Source organism: Castor canadensis, chromosome 8 (genome assembly GCF_047511655.1).
Source record: "Castor canadensis chromosome 8, mCasCan1.hap1v2, whole genome shotgun sequence".
Lineage (NCBI taxonomy): Eukaryota > Metazoa > Chordata > Mammalia > Rodentia > Castoridae > Castor > Castor canadensis.
The window spans coordinates 28278724-28296859 of record NC_133393.1 but is presented as its reverse complement, the minus strand read 5'-3'; the positions used below and the strand labels follow the sequence as shown (position 1 = coordinate 28296859).

General features: G+C 39.3%; 1 protein-coding gene across 5 annotated transcripts in view; it reads left to right on the top strand.

Moving 5' to 3' along the window:
• Pgbd1 (piggyBac transposable element derived 1) overlaps positions 1 to 18136 on the top strand; it is a 23317-nt gene extending 5181 nt beyond the window's left edge. Inside the window, exons 1-7 of one of the 5 annotated variants that reach the window (XM_074082652.1) lie at positions 2961 to 3164; positions 6001 to 6464; positions 7876 to 8020; positions 9764 to 9846; positions 12463 to 12583; positions 13257 to 13314; positions 15477 to 18136. In XM_074082652.1, the coding sequence (XP_073938753.1) occupies positions 6075 to 6464; positions 7876 to 8020; positions 9764 to 9846; positions 12463 to 12583; positions 13257 to 13314; positions 15477 to 17037 (2358 nt within the window). In that variant the 5' untranslated portion in view covers positions 2961 to 3164; positions 6001 to 6074 and the 3' untranslated portion in view covers positions 17038 to 18136. Of the gene's footprint in view, positions 1 to 2960; positions 3383 to 6000; positions 6465 to 6562; positions 6667 to 7875; positions 8021 to 9763; positions 9847 to 12462; positions 12584 to 13256; positions 13315 to 15476 lie in introns of those variants that run through there. The other 4 variants (XM_074082651.1, XM_074082650.1, XM_074082654.1 and 1 more) reach the window with 4 other exon arrangements.

The window sequence follows — 18136 nt, the reverse complement described above, 5'->3', positions numbered from 1 at the left end:
ACAATACCATTTTCTAGAGGGAAACCAAATATGTAGGAAAAGCAGATGTACCTTTTTGAAACACTAAACAAAAAGTCCTAAAAAAGTCAATATTCTATTGCTTAAGAAGCCATAAAACTATGTATGTTTTGTTCTGCCTTTATAAGAAAAATTAAGTTGATGTCAGGGATATTTTCCCAAAGTATTCTGAGGGCAAGGTATTCTGAGGAGCTAAATACCTAACTCTATTTCTTAATTTAAATTTAAATCTGTCTAATTCTGTTCAGTTTAAGAAAGAAAGTACATAGAACATTTTATTTATTATTCTTATGGAGAGATTCAAAGTTTGAAAAAAAAAATATATATATATATATTCCAGCCATCATTTGCCGGGAGCAATCTGGTTGTGATAAGAAATCACTGCTGTCTAGGGGGTAGTTTAGAGGCTTGTAAAGATGTTATCAATTAGTCCTGTTCTTCCCTGGATTCCAAGGTGGCTGTAAAGTGAATGCAGGAGAGAAAGGCTCAAAGGACACAGATCCAAGATGGAGACAGAGATGCCAAGCTTTATCCTGCTTTCATTTATCCTTTAGACACTTGCAGGCCCAAGTGAGGGGTCAATGTTTTAGAGCAAAAGCAGTTCCTAAGTACTATTATAAAGCTGGTACTATTTTTGTAGACACTTAGAGGAGCAAAAGAATGAACCAGCTTCTGAAGCAGTAATCCCATGAGGGCCTGGAGAGACTCAGGAGTAGCAATTTTAGCCCCCAGCTTCTGAGACCCATTCACAAGTTGGTCTTGCTACCCCATGGAATAATACTTTCACTAAAAGATTCTTTTAGGCTTGTTTGAGTTCATAGAAGATAGTTTTCAATATAAACTGCATAATATTCATAGTATATGTCCCTATTGATAGTCATTTGGCCATCAGTCATCAACTGGTGACCAGCCACCATCTAGAAGGTATTTAAAGGCTGCTAACCCTCAATTTATAAGCATACAAAAAGACACCATCAGAGATTGCAAGGATTTTAGGAGTTGAATAGGAAGAAGCAGAGAGGCACCCAAACACCATAGTATCCATAGGGTTTGCTCTTGGTGTACATTTTATGGATTTGGACAAACATAAATAACATGTATCCCTACCTTATAGTTTTACACAGAGTAGTTTCACTGCCTTAAAAATTCTCTATGCTTCACCCACTTATCCCTCCCTGCACCCTAACCTCTGGCAACCACTAATCTTTTTACTGTTTCAGAATGTCATATAGTTGGAATTATACAATGTGTATAATGTGTAGTCTTTTCACATTGGCTTGTTTCACTTATATACATTTACATGTCTTCCATGGCTTTTCATGGGTTGGTAGCTCTTTTTTTTTTTGCATTGAATATTTCACTGGGTGCACTACAGTAAAAGACATATCTGTTATTCAAAAGACAGGACTGTTACTTAAAATATAGAAAGAATTCTTAAAACTCAACAGTAGGAGAAAAAAACAAAGAATAAGCTAAAGAGCTTAATAGATATCCCATTAAAGAAGATATACAGTTGTCAAATAAGCACATGAAAAAGATCTACAACATATGTCATGAGGGAAATGAAAATTCAAATAGTAAGAAAACCATTACCAATTAGAATGGACAAAATCTGGAACACTGACCACACTGAGTGCTGGTGTGGTTGTGGTGCAACAGCACCTCTCATTCGTTGCTGGTGGAATGTAACATTGTACAACCACTTTGGAGGATGGTGTGGCAGTTTCTTTAAAAGTAACATATTGCTAGGCATGGTAGCCTGTAATCCCAGCACTCAGGAGTCAGAGGCAGGAGGATTCCAAGTTCTAGGCCAGCCTGAGATACAAAGTGAGATCCTGTCCCAAAACCAAGGGCCAGAGATGTAGCTGAATGGTAGAGTCCTGAGCTCTGCAAAACAAACAAAAACTAAACCACAGTCTTACCACATCATCCCTATTCCTTGATGCTCACCCAAAGGAGCAGAAAACATGTCCACACAGAAAGCCACAGACATTTATAGCAGCAGATTCATAACTGTGAAAACTCAGAAAGAATCTATGTCCTTCAGTAAGTGAATGGATAATTAAACTAGGTCCCGTTTTAGAAGACATTTTATTATTACTGAATATTTTTATTACTGAACACCTTTTTACATTTATCATTTATTTATAACTCTGGTTTTTCAAACAGCCATATGCACCTCCTTTGCCAATTTTTCTATTAGTCTCCTTTTGCTCTTAAACAGCGATGACCTTAAAAATAGGGAAGTATCAAGATTTTAAATGCATATGCCTTTTGGTGAGTTCCAATATGCAATATTTACTCAAAAAATACATTCATAAAATAATATAAAGGAACCACCATTTAACTTTCAATATCAATAGCATAAAGGCAAAATAATTATTTTTCTATGGAAACAGTAATATAGACAATACCATAAACAATGTTCTCTGGGGAGTTCTGAAGTCTCAAAGCAAAGAAAAACTTGAAGAAAACAATAAAAGCAATTTTTTAAAAAACAGTGTAAAGATATTGAATGGTGTTCCCTGTAGTACTCTTTATATAGAAACAGTATTACCCCAAATATAATCAATAGGGATAGTTAAATAAATTATGGTGGAAACATACAATGCTTAGCTGTTAAAAAAAAAAAAACACTAATAAATAGCTACGGAAAAATCTCCAAGCTAATTTAACCAAAAAAGCTAGGATGCAAAATTATATTGTGGTCCCTTTGCTTTTATCATTCCGTTAGCTTGGTGAAAAAACAGTTTTGGGGTCCCGGGTATCGGACCCAGAGTCTGGCGCGTGCCGGTATAACGCTCTACCCTGATGTACATTCTGAGCCCTATTTTATTTGGAGTGATTTACATACACGTGGGGTGGGCGCAGCCGGGCTCCGCCCCGCGCACCAGAGAGACGAGAACGCGTTCCTAGAGAGGGCGGATCCGGCCGGAAGTCGCCGTGACCCGCGCGGCGGGAAGGAAAACCTGCAGTTTCCAGCTCCGGCTGCAGGAAGTGCCCCTGGCCCCCAGCACCGATGCAGGAAGCCCTAGGTGACACTTGCCCGCGCAGCTAGACCGGCGACCTGGGTTGTGGGGAGATCACCCGGCACTTCCCAACTGTGGATCCCCTGGCCTCCTCGTTCCGCGGGAACCTTTCAAGAGGTCGGCCACATCTTTGTTGTACACGTTCCCTGAACTTTTAGTCTTAGCCAGCAATTGGACACGCACTTTCTGAGTTCCAACTGTCTGCCAGACTCTGTGCTAGGTGCTGGCGTGCAGTCTTAGGATACAGTCTGAACCCGCCAGAGTCCTGGCTCCTGGCATCTCAGTTCATCTGTGCACATTCATCAAGAAGCCCACCAGTATTTGTTGAGTGCCAGGTACGTGCTGGGCTTGTAGAGTCTATGCAGAGATGAACCCCTGTCCTCAAGGTGCAGGAATGGCAGTGGAGTGGTCTGTAGTAGGAGATAGAGAGGTGGGTACAGTTTTCCATGGGAACTTCACACGGGCACCTATGTGGCATAAAGGACAGAACAGTTTTCCCCATCTGTGGTCGGGGAAGGTTATACAGGTTTATAGAACGCGGCTTTTGCACTGGGCCTTGGGAATTTACATTAGAAGGGTGGTCCTGGCTATAAAGTACAAAGTAGGCGGAAAGAATTTAAGTAGTCAGCGTGACAGTGAATGAGGAATTTGGTAAGACCGTGGTTTTCTTGAAGGTAGAGTCTTTGTTCCAGGGTTAGCTTTATGCCTGGAAAATAATTAGGTGCCTAGTAAATTGAATAACAAACAAAACAGTAAAACTCAATAAAGTTTGCATCTCTGGGAATTTGAATTTAGTCCAAGGAAATTTGTAGGAAAAGCGGACTTTTCTCTGCTCTCACACTACAACAGTTATCACTGACTTCTGTGACTTCAAAAGCTGTAGAGACTTCCCACCAACAAGCAAACAATTCCTCACCAGACACCACTGGGTATTCCCTAATTCATTCTGGTTCTGACAGTGACACATCCCCTAGGTTGAGGACTCAGTTGCACAAGACTGCCTCCCATTTCCAGTGTCAATTGTTATTTTGCCTGTGCTCTGACTGTCTGGGTAGACAGATTTCAAGGAAACACTTATGGTTACTGGTGTATTATAAAGGATATAGATGAAGAGTGTAACAGGGAAAAATTAAGGGGTGTGAAACTTCCATGCCTTCTGGTGATACCAACCTCTAGGAATTTCCACATGTCCAGCTGTTTGAAAACTTCATGAACCCTGCCCTTTTTGTTTTTTATGGAGGTTTTATTCCATAGGCATGACTGATTAAATCATTGTTCATTGGTCACTAGCTTAACTTTCAGCTCCTGCTCTGAGGTTGGAGGTGAGAGGCTGAGAATCTCCACCCCTGTAATCTTGCCTTGGTACTTTAGTGACCAGCTCCTGTCCTGAGGCCACTTAGGGGCTGCTAGCCTGCAATCATTAGAATATAAAAACTTACTCCTTTGAAGATTTCAAGGATTTTAGGAGTTGTATCCCAAGAAATGGGGCCAAATAGCAAACATATTTTACAGTATCACTTGGAGATATGTTGAATGTGGTCAGAATTGCACTTTAGGAAATATTAATCCAATGATGGGAGGTTGAGTAAGAGGACACACAGAAAATTGTAATACTGGATGAACATAGTAATAAGGGAATAAAAAGGAAGGAATAGCTGTAAATGGAATTTTGTAGAAAAAAAAGTGTACTCAGTGATAGGGCTGGGTGTTAAGCCTAAATGTGTGGAAGATGGTGACACCAATAGCAATGGAGAAATACAGAATGAGTGCAGCTTTGAGGAGGCTCTGATTTCGTTTTGAGATGGTGCAGTATAGGCCTACAGCTCAAGACATCCTGCTGTCATTTGAAGATGTGGGTCTGGAGTGTGTAAGGCAAGTTGGAGCCAGGCAAAAATTTGAGTGTTCTTGGAACAGAGAGATATACTGAAATTGAGATCACAAAAGGAGAAAGTAAGAAAGGATAAAAAAAGAGCCTGAAGTCTGTGTACTGTTTGACCTGTTTGTTGTTGCATAAAAATAAACTAAAACTTAGTGCACTGAAAACAATTTATCACAGATCTGTAGATTGACTGGCTAGTTGTACTGCTGGTCTCACTTGGAGTTACTCATATGGCTACAGCCAACTAATGAATTACCTACGCTCTAGGCCCAGGTAGGATTTAGCTTCAGAGCCTTGCTTGATTCTGCATGGCTGGCTTGGGCTTCCTCACAGCATGGCAGTCTCATGGCAGCATGCCAAAAGCTGTAGGGACATTTCCTTTTATAGTATCATGTCTGTGATATTCTGTTGGTCAAAGTAAGTCTAGGCCAGCACAGATTTTAGGGGTAAGAAAAAATAGATTCCATCTCCTGATGAGAAGAGTGGCAAGATTTTATTCCAAAAGATATCTGAGGATAGGAGACTTTGAAAACAGACTACCATATGTATATTTAATGTAGAATATTTAATACATAGAGATAGATGACCTTTGAGACTATACTATCTAGCCAGAAAGGCAGCCATCTGGCTTCTCTATGGGTAAAACTAAATTATCCCTGCACCCCAGCACAAGTGTAAACTGCTTAAGCATTCTTGGTTTTTTGTTTTGTTTTATTTTTCTTTTCTTTTCTTTTGGGACAGGATTTTGTTATGTAGACCAGGCTGACCTTGAACTTGCTATATAGCCTAGGCTGGCCTCCAACTCCCAAGTGCAGAGATTACTGTAGACATTGACTATCACACCCGCCAAGCATGCTGTTATTAACCTTTCTTCCCCCATATACTACTTCCCTTATAACTGGGCTCAACCCCTTTAGTGTTCAAGATATACTTTTGATTCATTTCACTTATAATAGAAACAAGCAGGGTCAGCTTTTGAGCATGACCTACAATGGGAACAAAAATAAAAGTATGTTACATAGTGTTTTGAAACTCTTGTAATTTTTGTATTTCTGATCATTTCTTATACTTTAGATGTACACTTGGGAAAACATTTCTGAAGCATAGACTTCAAGCAACTGAATCTTTCTCTAGCTTCTAAGCTCAGCATGTATGAAGCTTTGCCAGGTTCTGAAAATGAAGACAGCCTCATGAATGTGAAAGTGGAAGATCCTACCTGGGAGCAGGCATACCACTCACAGGAGGGCAGCTCCCATACTCAGGAGCTTTGCCGACTAAGATTCCGGCAGTTCTGTTACCAGGAGGCTCATGGGCCACGGGAGGCTCTGTTCCAACTCCGAGAACTTTGCCATCAGTGGCTGAGGCCAGAGATGCACACAAAGGAGCAGATCCTGGAGCTGCTGGTGCTAGAGCAGTTCCTGACCATCTTGCCCAAGGAGCTGCAGGCCTGGATGCAGATGTATCGTCTGCAGAGTGGGGAAGAGGCAGTGACAGTGCTGGAGAATCTAGCCACAGGACATGGAGACACAGAACAGCAGGTAGGAAGACAGTGAGTGTGGAAGTGTGAGAGAACAAATATGGAATGTGTATCTTTAATGTTACCTTTATTTCGAGATAATTTTTAACTTACAGAAGGATTGGAAGTGGAACTGGTGGAGTGGCTCAAATGATAGAGTGCCTGCCTATCAAGAATGAGGACTTAAGTTCAAACCCCAGCACTGCAGAAAATAAGTAAACAAAGTAAGAAGGGTTGGGAGGACAATGTAGAGAATTCCTATATACTCTTCACCCACATTCACCATTGTTCACATTTGTTTCATGGTGTGCCCCACCTAACTCATCCCATACTGCTGTGCAAACTGAATTTTCTCATCTGTATATTCGTATACACACACACACACACACACATATACTTTTTTTTTTTTTTTTTTTGCCCTGAACCTCTTTTTCTTTAGAAACACTGTAGTATTTCTGGTTTTTTGGTTTGTTTTTACTGGTTTTCCTTTTTCTTTTCTTTTTTTTTTTAGGCAATACAGGGGTTTGAACCCAGGGCCTCACCCTTGCTAGGTAGGCATGTTTACCACCTGAGCCATTCTGCAAGCCCTCAGTGTGTATTCTGAAGAGCGAGGGCATTATTTTGCACAACTAGAACAACAATTATCAAATTTAGGGAAATTAAATAAAATTATTAGGATGCTATAACACTAGTCCTTATTCAGATTTTGCCATATTTTCCCAATAGTGTTCTTTATGGCATTTTTTCACTTGGTCTAGGACATAAGCCAGCATCACACATTCCATTTAGTCTCCACAAATCTGTTCAGTCTTTTTTGTCATAACTTATAAAAATATAAGTTCAAGCCAGTTTTTTAGGGTTTTGTTTTTGAGAATGTCCTCAATTTCAGTTTATCTTATATTTTCTCCTGATTAGATCCAAGTTGTACATTTTGCTTAGAATTTCTACAACAGAGGTGATGTTGTATTCTTGTTTTCTCCTCAGTTTGTCATTTCAGAAGTCACCCAGTGTTGATTTATCCCATTACTAATAAGGTCATGGTAGTGCCTGTCAGATTTTTCACTACAAAGTTTACCATATTCCCCTTTAAAATTACTAAGTAATTCCTGGAACATTTTGACAGTTAAATATCCTAGTCCTCATTAAACTTTTGCCCACTAGTGTAGGCATTCATCTGGTTTTTGTGTTTGTTTTTCTGGGCAAGGATCCTTTACCCATTTGTCTACCTTGCTTGCTTACTGCTGAATCACCAAATACAGAATAAGGCCTGGCTTTTAGTGGATATACAGTCCTTATTTGTCAAATCTGTTCTGCTTGCTCCTTTTTTAAAAGATTAAATGGGGCTTGTTCTATTTTCTTTTGGGGAAGTCCTTAACTGCTATTCAGTCTAGTTCCTTCCAGGATGCTTTTCAAAATGAATCTTTTGTCTCTAGGCATCTTTCTACATTCAGGGACAGGACATGCACCTAGTTGTGACAGAATACCAGGGAGCCTCTTTGGGGTGTCAGAGCCTTCAGCTTCTGCCTGGGGTAACCACCCTGATGTGTGAACCTCCACAGCTCCCCAAAGAAGTGAGTGGTGAGTGCCAAAGGGTGAGTTTAGTGTGGACACTGAGAGCAGGCCTCCAATACATGGTCTTCTTAGTAGAAACTTTGTTATCTGTGTTCTCAAGTTTGTTTGGTTTGGTTTGATTTTTTGTTGTTGTTGCTATTGTTTGTTTTTTTGTTTGGGGTGTGTGTGTTTGGTAGGGAGGGTTGAGACAGGGTTTCATTATATACCCCAGGCTAGGCTGGAATTTACTTTGTAGCCCTGGCTGGCCTTGAACTCATGATCCTCTTGCCTCAGCCTCCTTTAGTGCTGGGATTACACACTTGCCACTATGCCTTCAAGTTTTTGTTTCTTGTTTTTATAGACACTATGATTACCACAGTACTTAATATATTTATCATCTCAGTTGCCATTTGTGTGTGTGTGTGTGTGTGTGTGTGTGTGTATGAACACCCTTGAAATCTACTCTTTGCAAATTTCAAGTATGAAGCTGGACATGGTGATGCATGCCTGTAGTTCCAGATACTTGGGAAGCTAAGGCAGGAGGATTTTGAACCAAAGAGTTCAAGACCAGCCTGGGCAACACAGCTAGACCCTGTCTCAAAAAAAAAAAAAAATCAAGTATGCAGTATGTTATTATTAACTGTAGTCACCACACTGTATATTAGGTCTCCAGAACTGCAAGTTCATGCCCTTTAACTAGTTTTTGGTTTTGTGGTTTTGTTCATACCTGTATCTAAGCAAGCTTTTAAAAAGTAAGGAATTACAAAATGTTAGAATTCTAAGATCTTCTTCCTTGGTTTTTTTCCTTTTTTTTTTTTTTTCTTTTTTATTTTTGTGGGATTGGGGTTTGCACTCAGTGCCTCATGCTTGCTAGGCTATCACCCGAGTCACTCTGCCAGCCCTTTTTTCTGATGGGTTTTTCAAGATAGGGTCTCACAAATTATTTGCCCGGACTGGCTTTGAATGCAATCCTCTGATCTCTGCCTCATGAGTAGCTAGGATTACAGGCAGTGAGCAACCAGCACCTGGCTGAACTCTAAAATATTCTTATTCAGCATTTTTAGTTAATAGTTAGGAAAACCAATACTTACTTCAAATAGCTTGTACAGGATCGACAGAAGCAGAGCCACTTCTAAAATGTAAGACTTCTGCGCTTTGACCAAAACTCTTTCACTACCTCATGTCTATCTATATTCTATATTTCTAATTCTCAAAAAAAAAAAAACCACTAATCAAAACAAGCAAACAACAGCAACAACAAAAAGACAGATCAGAGCAATTTGAATTGGATTTTGTGCTGTACCCCTCAAAGTGAAGCACTTATCATCAGCTTCTTTCTCTCTGTTTTCTTAAGACAAGTTCTCATTATGTTGCCGAGACTTTTTCTTTTTTTTTGGTGTTACTGGAGTTTGAACTCAGGACCTCACACTCGCTAGGCAGGTGCTCTTAATGCTTGAGCCACTCTGCCTCTGCCATCCCTTCTCTCCTCTATTTTTTATTTGAATTTTGCTTTATGTATGTAAAAATGGATTGTTGTAGAGCACCTTATGAGTTCATAAATCCCACTCAATTTTAAAATTCCACTCAATTCTAAAATTCTAAAGTTTTAGCACTCCTGACAGAATGAAATCAGTCTCAATACTCTAAGAGATTAAGATCTGTATCTTAGTTTGGATGTTTAACAAACATAAGGTTAGGTGGTGGGGTTCCAAAGAGCATTTCTAAAGGACATTGTGTCTCACTTAGGACCCTTGTCTCCTCTCTTTACAGGGTTTGCTCCCCAAGGAACTGCCTTTCCCCAGGAAGAAAGTTGTAGAGATATGACACCTGAGTTTAACCCGCCCAAGTTCCAGGTGAGCAGGTGCCTGGGCTTATGAAATTTAAGTAGCAGTCCTCCTCCTAGAGCTCTTCTTTGCCCTTCTCTTGATCCATACTCCTCACCCTGAAAGCCTTTTGGTGGCACAGTTCTTTTAAGTTCAGTTTGTCACAAAATATCACAGACCATGTGTTCATCATCCAAGGAGCTTATAGCGTTTTTAGGAGGCCCATTGAAATCTCCAAGTATGGGAATGAGGGTAGAGTTAGGTCCTTCATTTCAGAAAATTCCTCCACTTTGCAGGATGTGGTGGTGCATGCCTGTAATTTCATCACTTAGGAGGCTGAGGCAGGAAAATCACAATTTGAGGCCAGCCTGAGCTACACTTTGAGAATGTGTCTCAAAAAAAGAAGGCTATGAAAAAAGAAAAGAAAGTGCCTCCACTCATTTGATACTGAGTGATCAATGATTTGTTTCTTGGGGTCTTCAGTTTCTCTCTCCAGACTGAGAACCAGAACGCTTTTCTCCTATTCTTTTATATTTTCAGTGTTTGACACACTTCCAATTAGTATTTTTGGTGATGATGATGGAAATTCTGTACACCCAAACAAAATGAACCAGTTCTTCACAAAATGAATGTTTTTTTTTCCTTATTCTCTTAGTGAGTAGTTAATTTTTTTTTAAATTGGGCTGCAGGAATAGTTCAGTAGTAAAGCTCTTGCCTGGTATGCATGAAGCTGTGCATTCCATCTCCAACAGCATGCACACACGCACGTATGCATACACACAAATTTTTTTTTCCATTCAAGTCCTCTTGTACACTACTGCTACATTAGTTTTCTCAAGACACCAGCTTTATGGTCTCCTCTCCTCTCAGTCCTTTTCTGTAGCTTCTTAATGTTCTTACTTCCATCAGATCTAGGGCCTTTGTTCTTAACAAGTACTTTATCTCCCTGAAAAGAAATGTGTGGACAATAAAATCTACTTATACACAATTTAAATATCAACCTAATTGCTATAGATGTAATATAATATGTAAATAAAGAAAAAGTGATTTCTGTGTTTAAAAAGATATATATTCCAGAGTGCAAATGGTTGGACATGATTACCTGAGGACATAACAAAGTAGTTAGATGTTTGCCCTGTTGAATAATCAATAAATGTGAATTAAGGAGGAATAAGATCAGAAGTCGAAGAAAGTCAAAAGGTGGAGGTGTAAGTGGACAGTGAATGAAAATTAGTATTGAGTCAAGTAAAAAAAAAAAAAAGATGAACCTTAATAAAGTGAGGCTAAGACATGGATTGAATTATGTCCCCTCAAAAGGTATGTTGAAGTCCTAACCCTGGGTACTTGTGAATGTGACCTGCTTTGAAAATAGGCTCCTTGTAGATGAAGTTAAGATGTCATTCTGGATTAGGATGGGCCCTAAATCCAATGACTAGTATCCTTATATGAAGGCCAAGTGAAGACAGACCTGGGGAGAATGCCTGTGATAAATGAGGCAGAAACTTGTGTGATGCATCTACAAGTGGAAGAATACCAAGGATTCCCCATAACTACCAGAAGCCAGGAGAAGGGCAGGGAAGATCCTCCCTTAGAGCAGTCAGAAAGAGGATGGTCCTGCTGATACCTTAATTTTGAACTTCTAGCCTCCAGAACTATGAGAAATAAATTTCTGTTGTTTTAAACTGCCAAACTTGTGCTACTTTGTTATAAGAGTGCTAGGAAATAAATACAGATTTCAAGGAAAAATATATTTTGGTAAAGAAGGATGATATAATTTAAATATGGAAGGCTTTTCAGTGTCAAAATAATTCTGTTTGCAGTTTGGGTGGGCTAGTAGTGAGATAAAAAGAAAATGTGTCTTCTGTAAAAGAGTAGACACTGTATCCTTTCAGGCAATCTGAAAGAGGGTATACTGGAAAATAAAACAGAAAATCAGAGCTTTATAAAAAGCCATGAGGTAGATCTTTGGAGACAGTGTCAAATAAACATATAGAACCATAGACAACCCCCAAAATTATTGCGGAAAATAATTTTTCTAACTTAGATGTCATTGATAGCTTTGAAATATTTAAAAATAGATTTTACTAATGAAATAAATCTCTGCCTTTACATTAAATTCCAAGTCTGTTAAAAGGAGACTAAGAACTCCTCCATTGTATATTTGCAATCATTTTAATTGCAATTAATTAATTGCAATTGCAGTAAGTACAGTATGGTATTGGAATGCTCTTCAACCATAGAAGAAAATAGTATCACAATAGTAAGGAGAACAGTTTGAATGACTCAAGTTTTATGACAATGTCTTATTCCATGTAAGTTTCCTTCTCTGAAGCATTCTTAAATTACTTTTTTATTCAGTATCATCGCATAAAACACTCACAGGATTCTTATATTTAGGTGTGGCCAATTTGTATTGATTGTAGGCTTGGTTCATCGGGACACTAAAAGTCCTACAGGATGTGAGACAGTTCTCTGTATTGTGGGACTCCCCCATGCACTGACCTCACTCTGAATGGCACTGGCATCATACCAAAAAGTTCACACAATTTACAGAATGTCCTGAGTGGCAGGTACCAACTCGTCTAGAGTATGATATTCAACATCCTTCACAACTAGAAAACTAAAAGGCCATTTTTTACCTTGTAGATGCTTGTGAAGACTGGGGAGGAAACAGACCAGGCTTTTGCTCCAGAGGAATGGCCTCGTCTGAGTCTGGCTCAGAGTAATGTCTGTGGGAATTCAACTCAGGAGGATATAAGTCTGATGAGTAAGGACAGGCTTCTGGCTGATCCCATTTGTGCTTTTCTTTTCCCATCTCTGTCCTGATTTGGCCTTATAGCCCACATTTCCTATAGGTCCTCACTCTCCCTTCCTTTCTTTTGGCTTCTGCCTCCAGAATTCTCTTGGCCCTTATCATTTTGTATCCTTCCCAATCACATTATCTTCTATTGCTAATCGCCTTGGTTATTGATTCTTGTGATCTTCCCTTACTATTCCTCCCCATTCTGTGTTCCCCTCTGTGACTTCTTTGCATCTTTTCCTTCCTTATCAAGGGTTCCATATAACTTGTCATTTTCAGATATCCCTTCAGACCTAGAAGTTCCATGACTGCCTCTGCCTGATCCCTATTTACCTCAGAGGACGTTCTTTTCACTGAGAACACTGATGTCCATGTTTAGTTTTCTTTAAATGTGCTCTGCCCTATTGGGCCCTGTCCCCAAATGGTCACTAGTACCATAATCAACCTTTCCCAGTATCTTCCCATACTGTGCCACATTTCATAGGATCACTGAAACACCCTTGAGACATCTGTTGTTTTATTTTAATTCAGGACATTTATTCCCTGCCCTAGATAATGTTTTTTTTCCTAAATTAATGGAAAAAATAATGTATCGTTTTAGTAGAAGAAGTTGTAACTAAAAATGGTTTGTTTAATGTAGAGCAAGACAGTTTTGAAGAATTGGAACAAGGTGTCAAGACCTCAGGAATACCCAACAGGTGAGGGATGATGGTTCTGAGTACATCAAATCCTGCAAATGTAAGAAATTGGAATGAAACCAAAGAAACCAATTAGTCAATGCCTGCTTCCCCAGAATAATACAGAATTAGTTCCACTCTCACTTCTGTGATCATAGGAGGCTTGCCAACAAAATGACCTGTCAATATGTAATAATTATACAAAACCCGATGTTGGCAGTTACCTCCAGCAACCCTATCCTGACCTAATCTGACCTGCTTGATCACTCTTTCCAGTGCTCCCTTATATTCTTATGGAGGTGTAAATGGAGAGGCCAGAAAACAGAATTTACAGAGTAAAGTCTTAACTGCCATGACAGTTAAGAAAGAAATATCAGAGCTGGAAGAAAACTTACAGAGGACAAGTAGGGTATTTTCAGCTTCCATGAGGAGACCTGAACAAGGAATAGATCAAAAGGAATGTAGATGATAAAGAGAAATTAAATATAGTAGTAAGCACTTCATTAAGTATTGGTTGTAAGACTGAGTGAAGTGTAATGTAGATACTTCTAAAGCAGAAAGGAAGGATCACACAGAGGCAGAAGGTTGGCTTCTAGTATGGGCATTAATTTCTCAGAGACTTGACAAAAAAGGAAGAAGGAAACAGGTTGGAAATTAGCCTAAAGAACAGGGCAGGGAGTCGAGATTCTCCTTAATATTTGTTCATCTTAAGGGAAACAGCTAAATCCCAACTAAAATAGATTTTTTTGGGGGGAGGGAGGATGCTAAGAATTAAACCCAGGGCCTCCCCATGCAGTATACACCAAGCTATACTCCACTCCTTAAAATAGAAATATCTTGAAGCTTAAGGAGAAGTGAAATTTTTCATTAAGCTAGTGAGGACTGAGCCAAACTACACTGAAGAAAGAGATGTGATGCTCAGTGAGTTAGCACGGAGTTATAACTGGAGAACAGGAATTTGCTTTCATGCTCATTGGGCATATTCAGGATCAGGTTGCTGAAACCATGATTGCCAGTGCCTATAAGGATAAAAATACTTTGTTTCACATCCCAAAAAATCTGAAGGTAGGCTGCAGATTTGGTGCAGCAGCCCTACCATGATGTCAAAGATCCAGCCCCTGGTCAAATACACTCCTGTTCCAGTCCCCCATCCCTGCCCCACTTCCTTATCTCATTCTTTCCTATTTCCCACTTCTAGATCCTGCCCTCACCATATTGGCCTTAATACACTGTCGCTCTTGGAGTTTAGATCTCAGCAGAAAAAAGGCTTCCATGTCATGACAGGATTCATGGAGTATCCCTGAAGTTGAGAATGTCAGGATACTCTAAGATGAATGTGTTAAATGGATACTACAGGTAGACTTGAAGACTTCCAAAGTGAAAAATGCTTAAGTAAATGAATATATGCAGTGTAAATTATATTAAAGTATATTTTCTGTTTTTTTCCTTTCATGTCTTCTAAAATTAGAGTAGTTTATGGATAGGACACTAGTAAATAAAATGTGAATATCTAGAACTAAGAAGTGTAAAATACTTTTCATTTTAGTAATGTTAGCTTATTATCTTTGTAAGTCCATAAAAATAAGTGCAAGGAATTTGAGTTTCTTTTTTGTTACTCCTCAGAGAAATATATATACCAGCCTAAGTTGTTCCTTGTTCAGAAATTCAGTGAGAGGTGTGAGGAGGCCAGGTAAATAACCACCTCTTCCCTCATGTAAGTTAAGAATTAATTGAGGGAATACAGGAGTAGAACAGATGGTACCAGGAACCTCAACTGCTAAAAGAAACTAGATTGGATAAGTGGCTCAGAGGCAAAGCTAAAAGGCTCATGCTGGCAGAGTGCAGCATACGTTCTCCTGCAGAGGCCTGGTCATTGCAAGTTATGGCAAAAGTGAGCATGGAATGTCTGTAGCTTGCTCCTAAAGAGGACAGAGGAAGGGACTGTGCTAAGTAAGGATACCCAGTTTCTCCCTGATTCAACAGTTATGTCATAAGGAGTGAATGAGAATCAGGGAGAGGCCAGAAATGTTAGGTTTAGCCGAAGTCTTCCCTATGGAAACATGAGAAATGAGAAATAGTATTTGCTGTGCCTCTCCCCCCCCCAAGAAAAATGCTTCATACTTATGTATGAAATAATGAAACTCAGGATTTTTGTAGCTTATGTTTTTTTTTTTCTTTCTCAGAGATTGTGCACCCATTATCCCTTATAGTACTGCTGTCCCTATTGAAAAGACAGTCTCAAATTTGAACACTCTGAAGGATCGTCACCCACCCCGTGACTCCTGGGCCCGGATGCACATTGCATCCTTGCAATATGCAGCAGGAGACATTACTCGAAAGGGGAGAAAAAAAGACAAAGCTCGAGTGAGTGAACTGCTCCAAGGCCTTGCGTTTTCTGATGACTCAGATGTGGAGGAAGATAATGAGCCTGAAGTACAACCTGTGCAGAAGAAGCTAAAAGTGTCGAGTGTCCCAGAGAAGACTTGGACTAAAAGAGACATTAAACCCAACTTTCCAAGCTGGTCAGCACTGGATTCTGGACTTTTGAATCTCAAGAGTGAAAAGTTGAATCCAGTAGAGCTCTTTGAATTATTTTTTGATGATGAAACATTCAACTTGATTGTCAATGAAACTAATAATTATGCTTCTCAGAAAAATGTCAACTTGGAAGTCACGGTTCAGGAAATGCGGTGTGTGTTTGGTGTCCTGCTTTGGAGTGGATTTGTAAGGCGTCCTAGAAGGGGAATGTATTGGGAAATTTCTGATGCTGATCAGAACCTGGTTAGAGATGCAATTAGAAGGGACAGATTTGAATTGATTTTTTCATACCTGCATTTTGCAGATAATAGCCACCTAGATCAAAAAGATAAGTTTTCAAAACTGAGGCCTCTCATAAAGCAAATGAATAAAAATTTCCTTTTGTACGCTCCCCTAGAAGAATACTATTGCTTTGACAAATCAATGTGTGAATGCTTTGATAGTGACCAGTTCCTGAATGGAAAGTCTCTTAGAATTGGCTATAAAATTTGGTGTGGTACAACCACACAGGGTTATCTGGTTTGGTTTGAGCCCTATCAAGAAGACTCAACCATGGAGGCAGATAAAGATCTTGACCTTGGGTTAGGTGGAAATCTAGTAATGAACTTTGCTGATGTTCTTTTAGAGAGGGGTCAATATCCCTATCACCTGTGTTTTGATAGCTTCTTTACAAGTGTCAAATTGATGTCAGCTTTGAAGAAGAAAGGGGTGAGGGCTACAGGATCAATTCGAGATAACAGGACAGACAAATGTCCACTTATGACTGCAGAAAATATGAAAAAAATGAAGAGGGGGTATTTTGATTTCCGAGTGGAAGAAAATGATGAGATAATTTTGTGTCGTTGGCATGGGGATGGCATTATCAGTTTGTGCTCAAATGCTGTAGGTATAGAACCAGTCAGTGAGATAAGTTGTGTTGCTGATGGTGTAGAGATCCCTCAGATAAGTCAACCATCCATAGTGAAATTGTATGAGGAATGCAGGAAAGGTGTAGCTAAAATGGATCAAATTATTTCCAAATATAGAGTAAGGCTAAAAAGCAAGAAATGGTATTCCATTTTGGTGAGCTACATGGTTGATGTAGCCATGAACAATGCATGGCATCTGCACAGAATCTGTAACCCAGGCTCCTCTTTAGACCTCTTGGATTTTCGGAGATGTGTTGCACATTTCTACTTGGGACACAATGTTAATCTGTCGGATTAAGGCAGTGAACAAAATGTGGACAGTAACAAGACAGAAAATTTATAACTACTATTGGATTGTACCCTACCAAAGCAAATCTGATATAGATAGTGCAAGTATTAAGTAACTAGTATTTTTTAAGTCAAACATGGAATTTCAGAAACTATTATAATAAATAAGGTTAAAAGTTACCTGTGAAAATGTTGAACCCCAACTGATACATTTTTCTATATATAATTTTGTGTCCTATGGAAAATTACTTATTTGAATTGCTTATTTTGTGCATTAAAAGAATGAAATACTACTCCCCTCCTTATCTCTAGAGAATGCCATTTTTAAAATTCAAGCAATATCATAGTAACTATAGAATGACACTGAATCCATAGCCCAACGTAGAGATACTGCCCATGACTTAAGAATAATCTAAACAAAATATAAGTGGTGAAGACGCTAAAGACCTCAGCCTTGGTGTAAAACTCGATCAGATTGTACATAGTTAAGAAGAACCAGGCATGAGACAGAAGTAAAGCTGCGCTTTTGAGTAATGTTGAAGCGAGTGGTGTGTCTTATGACTGAGTTGACAGCAGAAATCAAAAAAGTGAAGAAAACATGAAGCAAATCAGTAGTAACAGCGTCATCATAAAAAGAGTACAACAGTTAAGTCAACATAATGCCCAAGGTGAAATCATTTTAAGAGATGAGTGAGTACAGGATTAAGGTCATCAGGAGAGATGCTAGGAAAAAGTAAACTGTAACTCCTGAGTGTTGTTGAAATCTAGTATTGCTGGATTAGTGCTAAGAGTATTTTTCTGGTTTTCTCCCCTGCTGCAATGTAAATGGTGCAAGTGCAGGGACCTGTGTGTACTCTGTTTACTGATGTGTTCCAGGTCCTTAAACTGGTGCCTGTTCACCCAAAGCAGGCACTCAGTGGGTGCATGTGGACTGACTAATGCCTCTGCCAGTGGTCTGACCCTCCTTTTCAAAGTCTCTTGGTGCTCCTGTGATCACAGGTACTGAAAATCCTTGTCACTGTCACTGAGGATGACAATGAGATCAGATGCTACAAGACTGGACTTGATCAGTGGAACAGAATTTGGAAAATAAACAGCCAAACAAAACA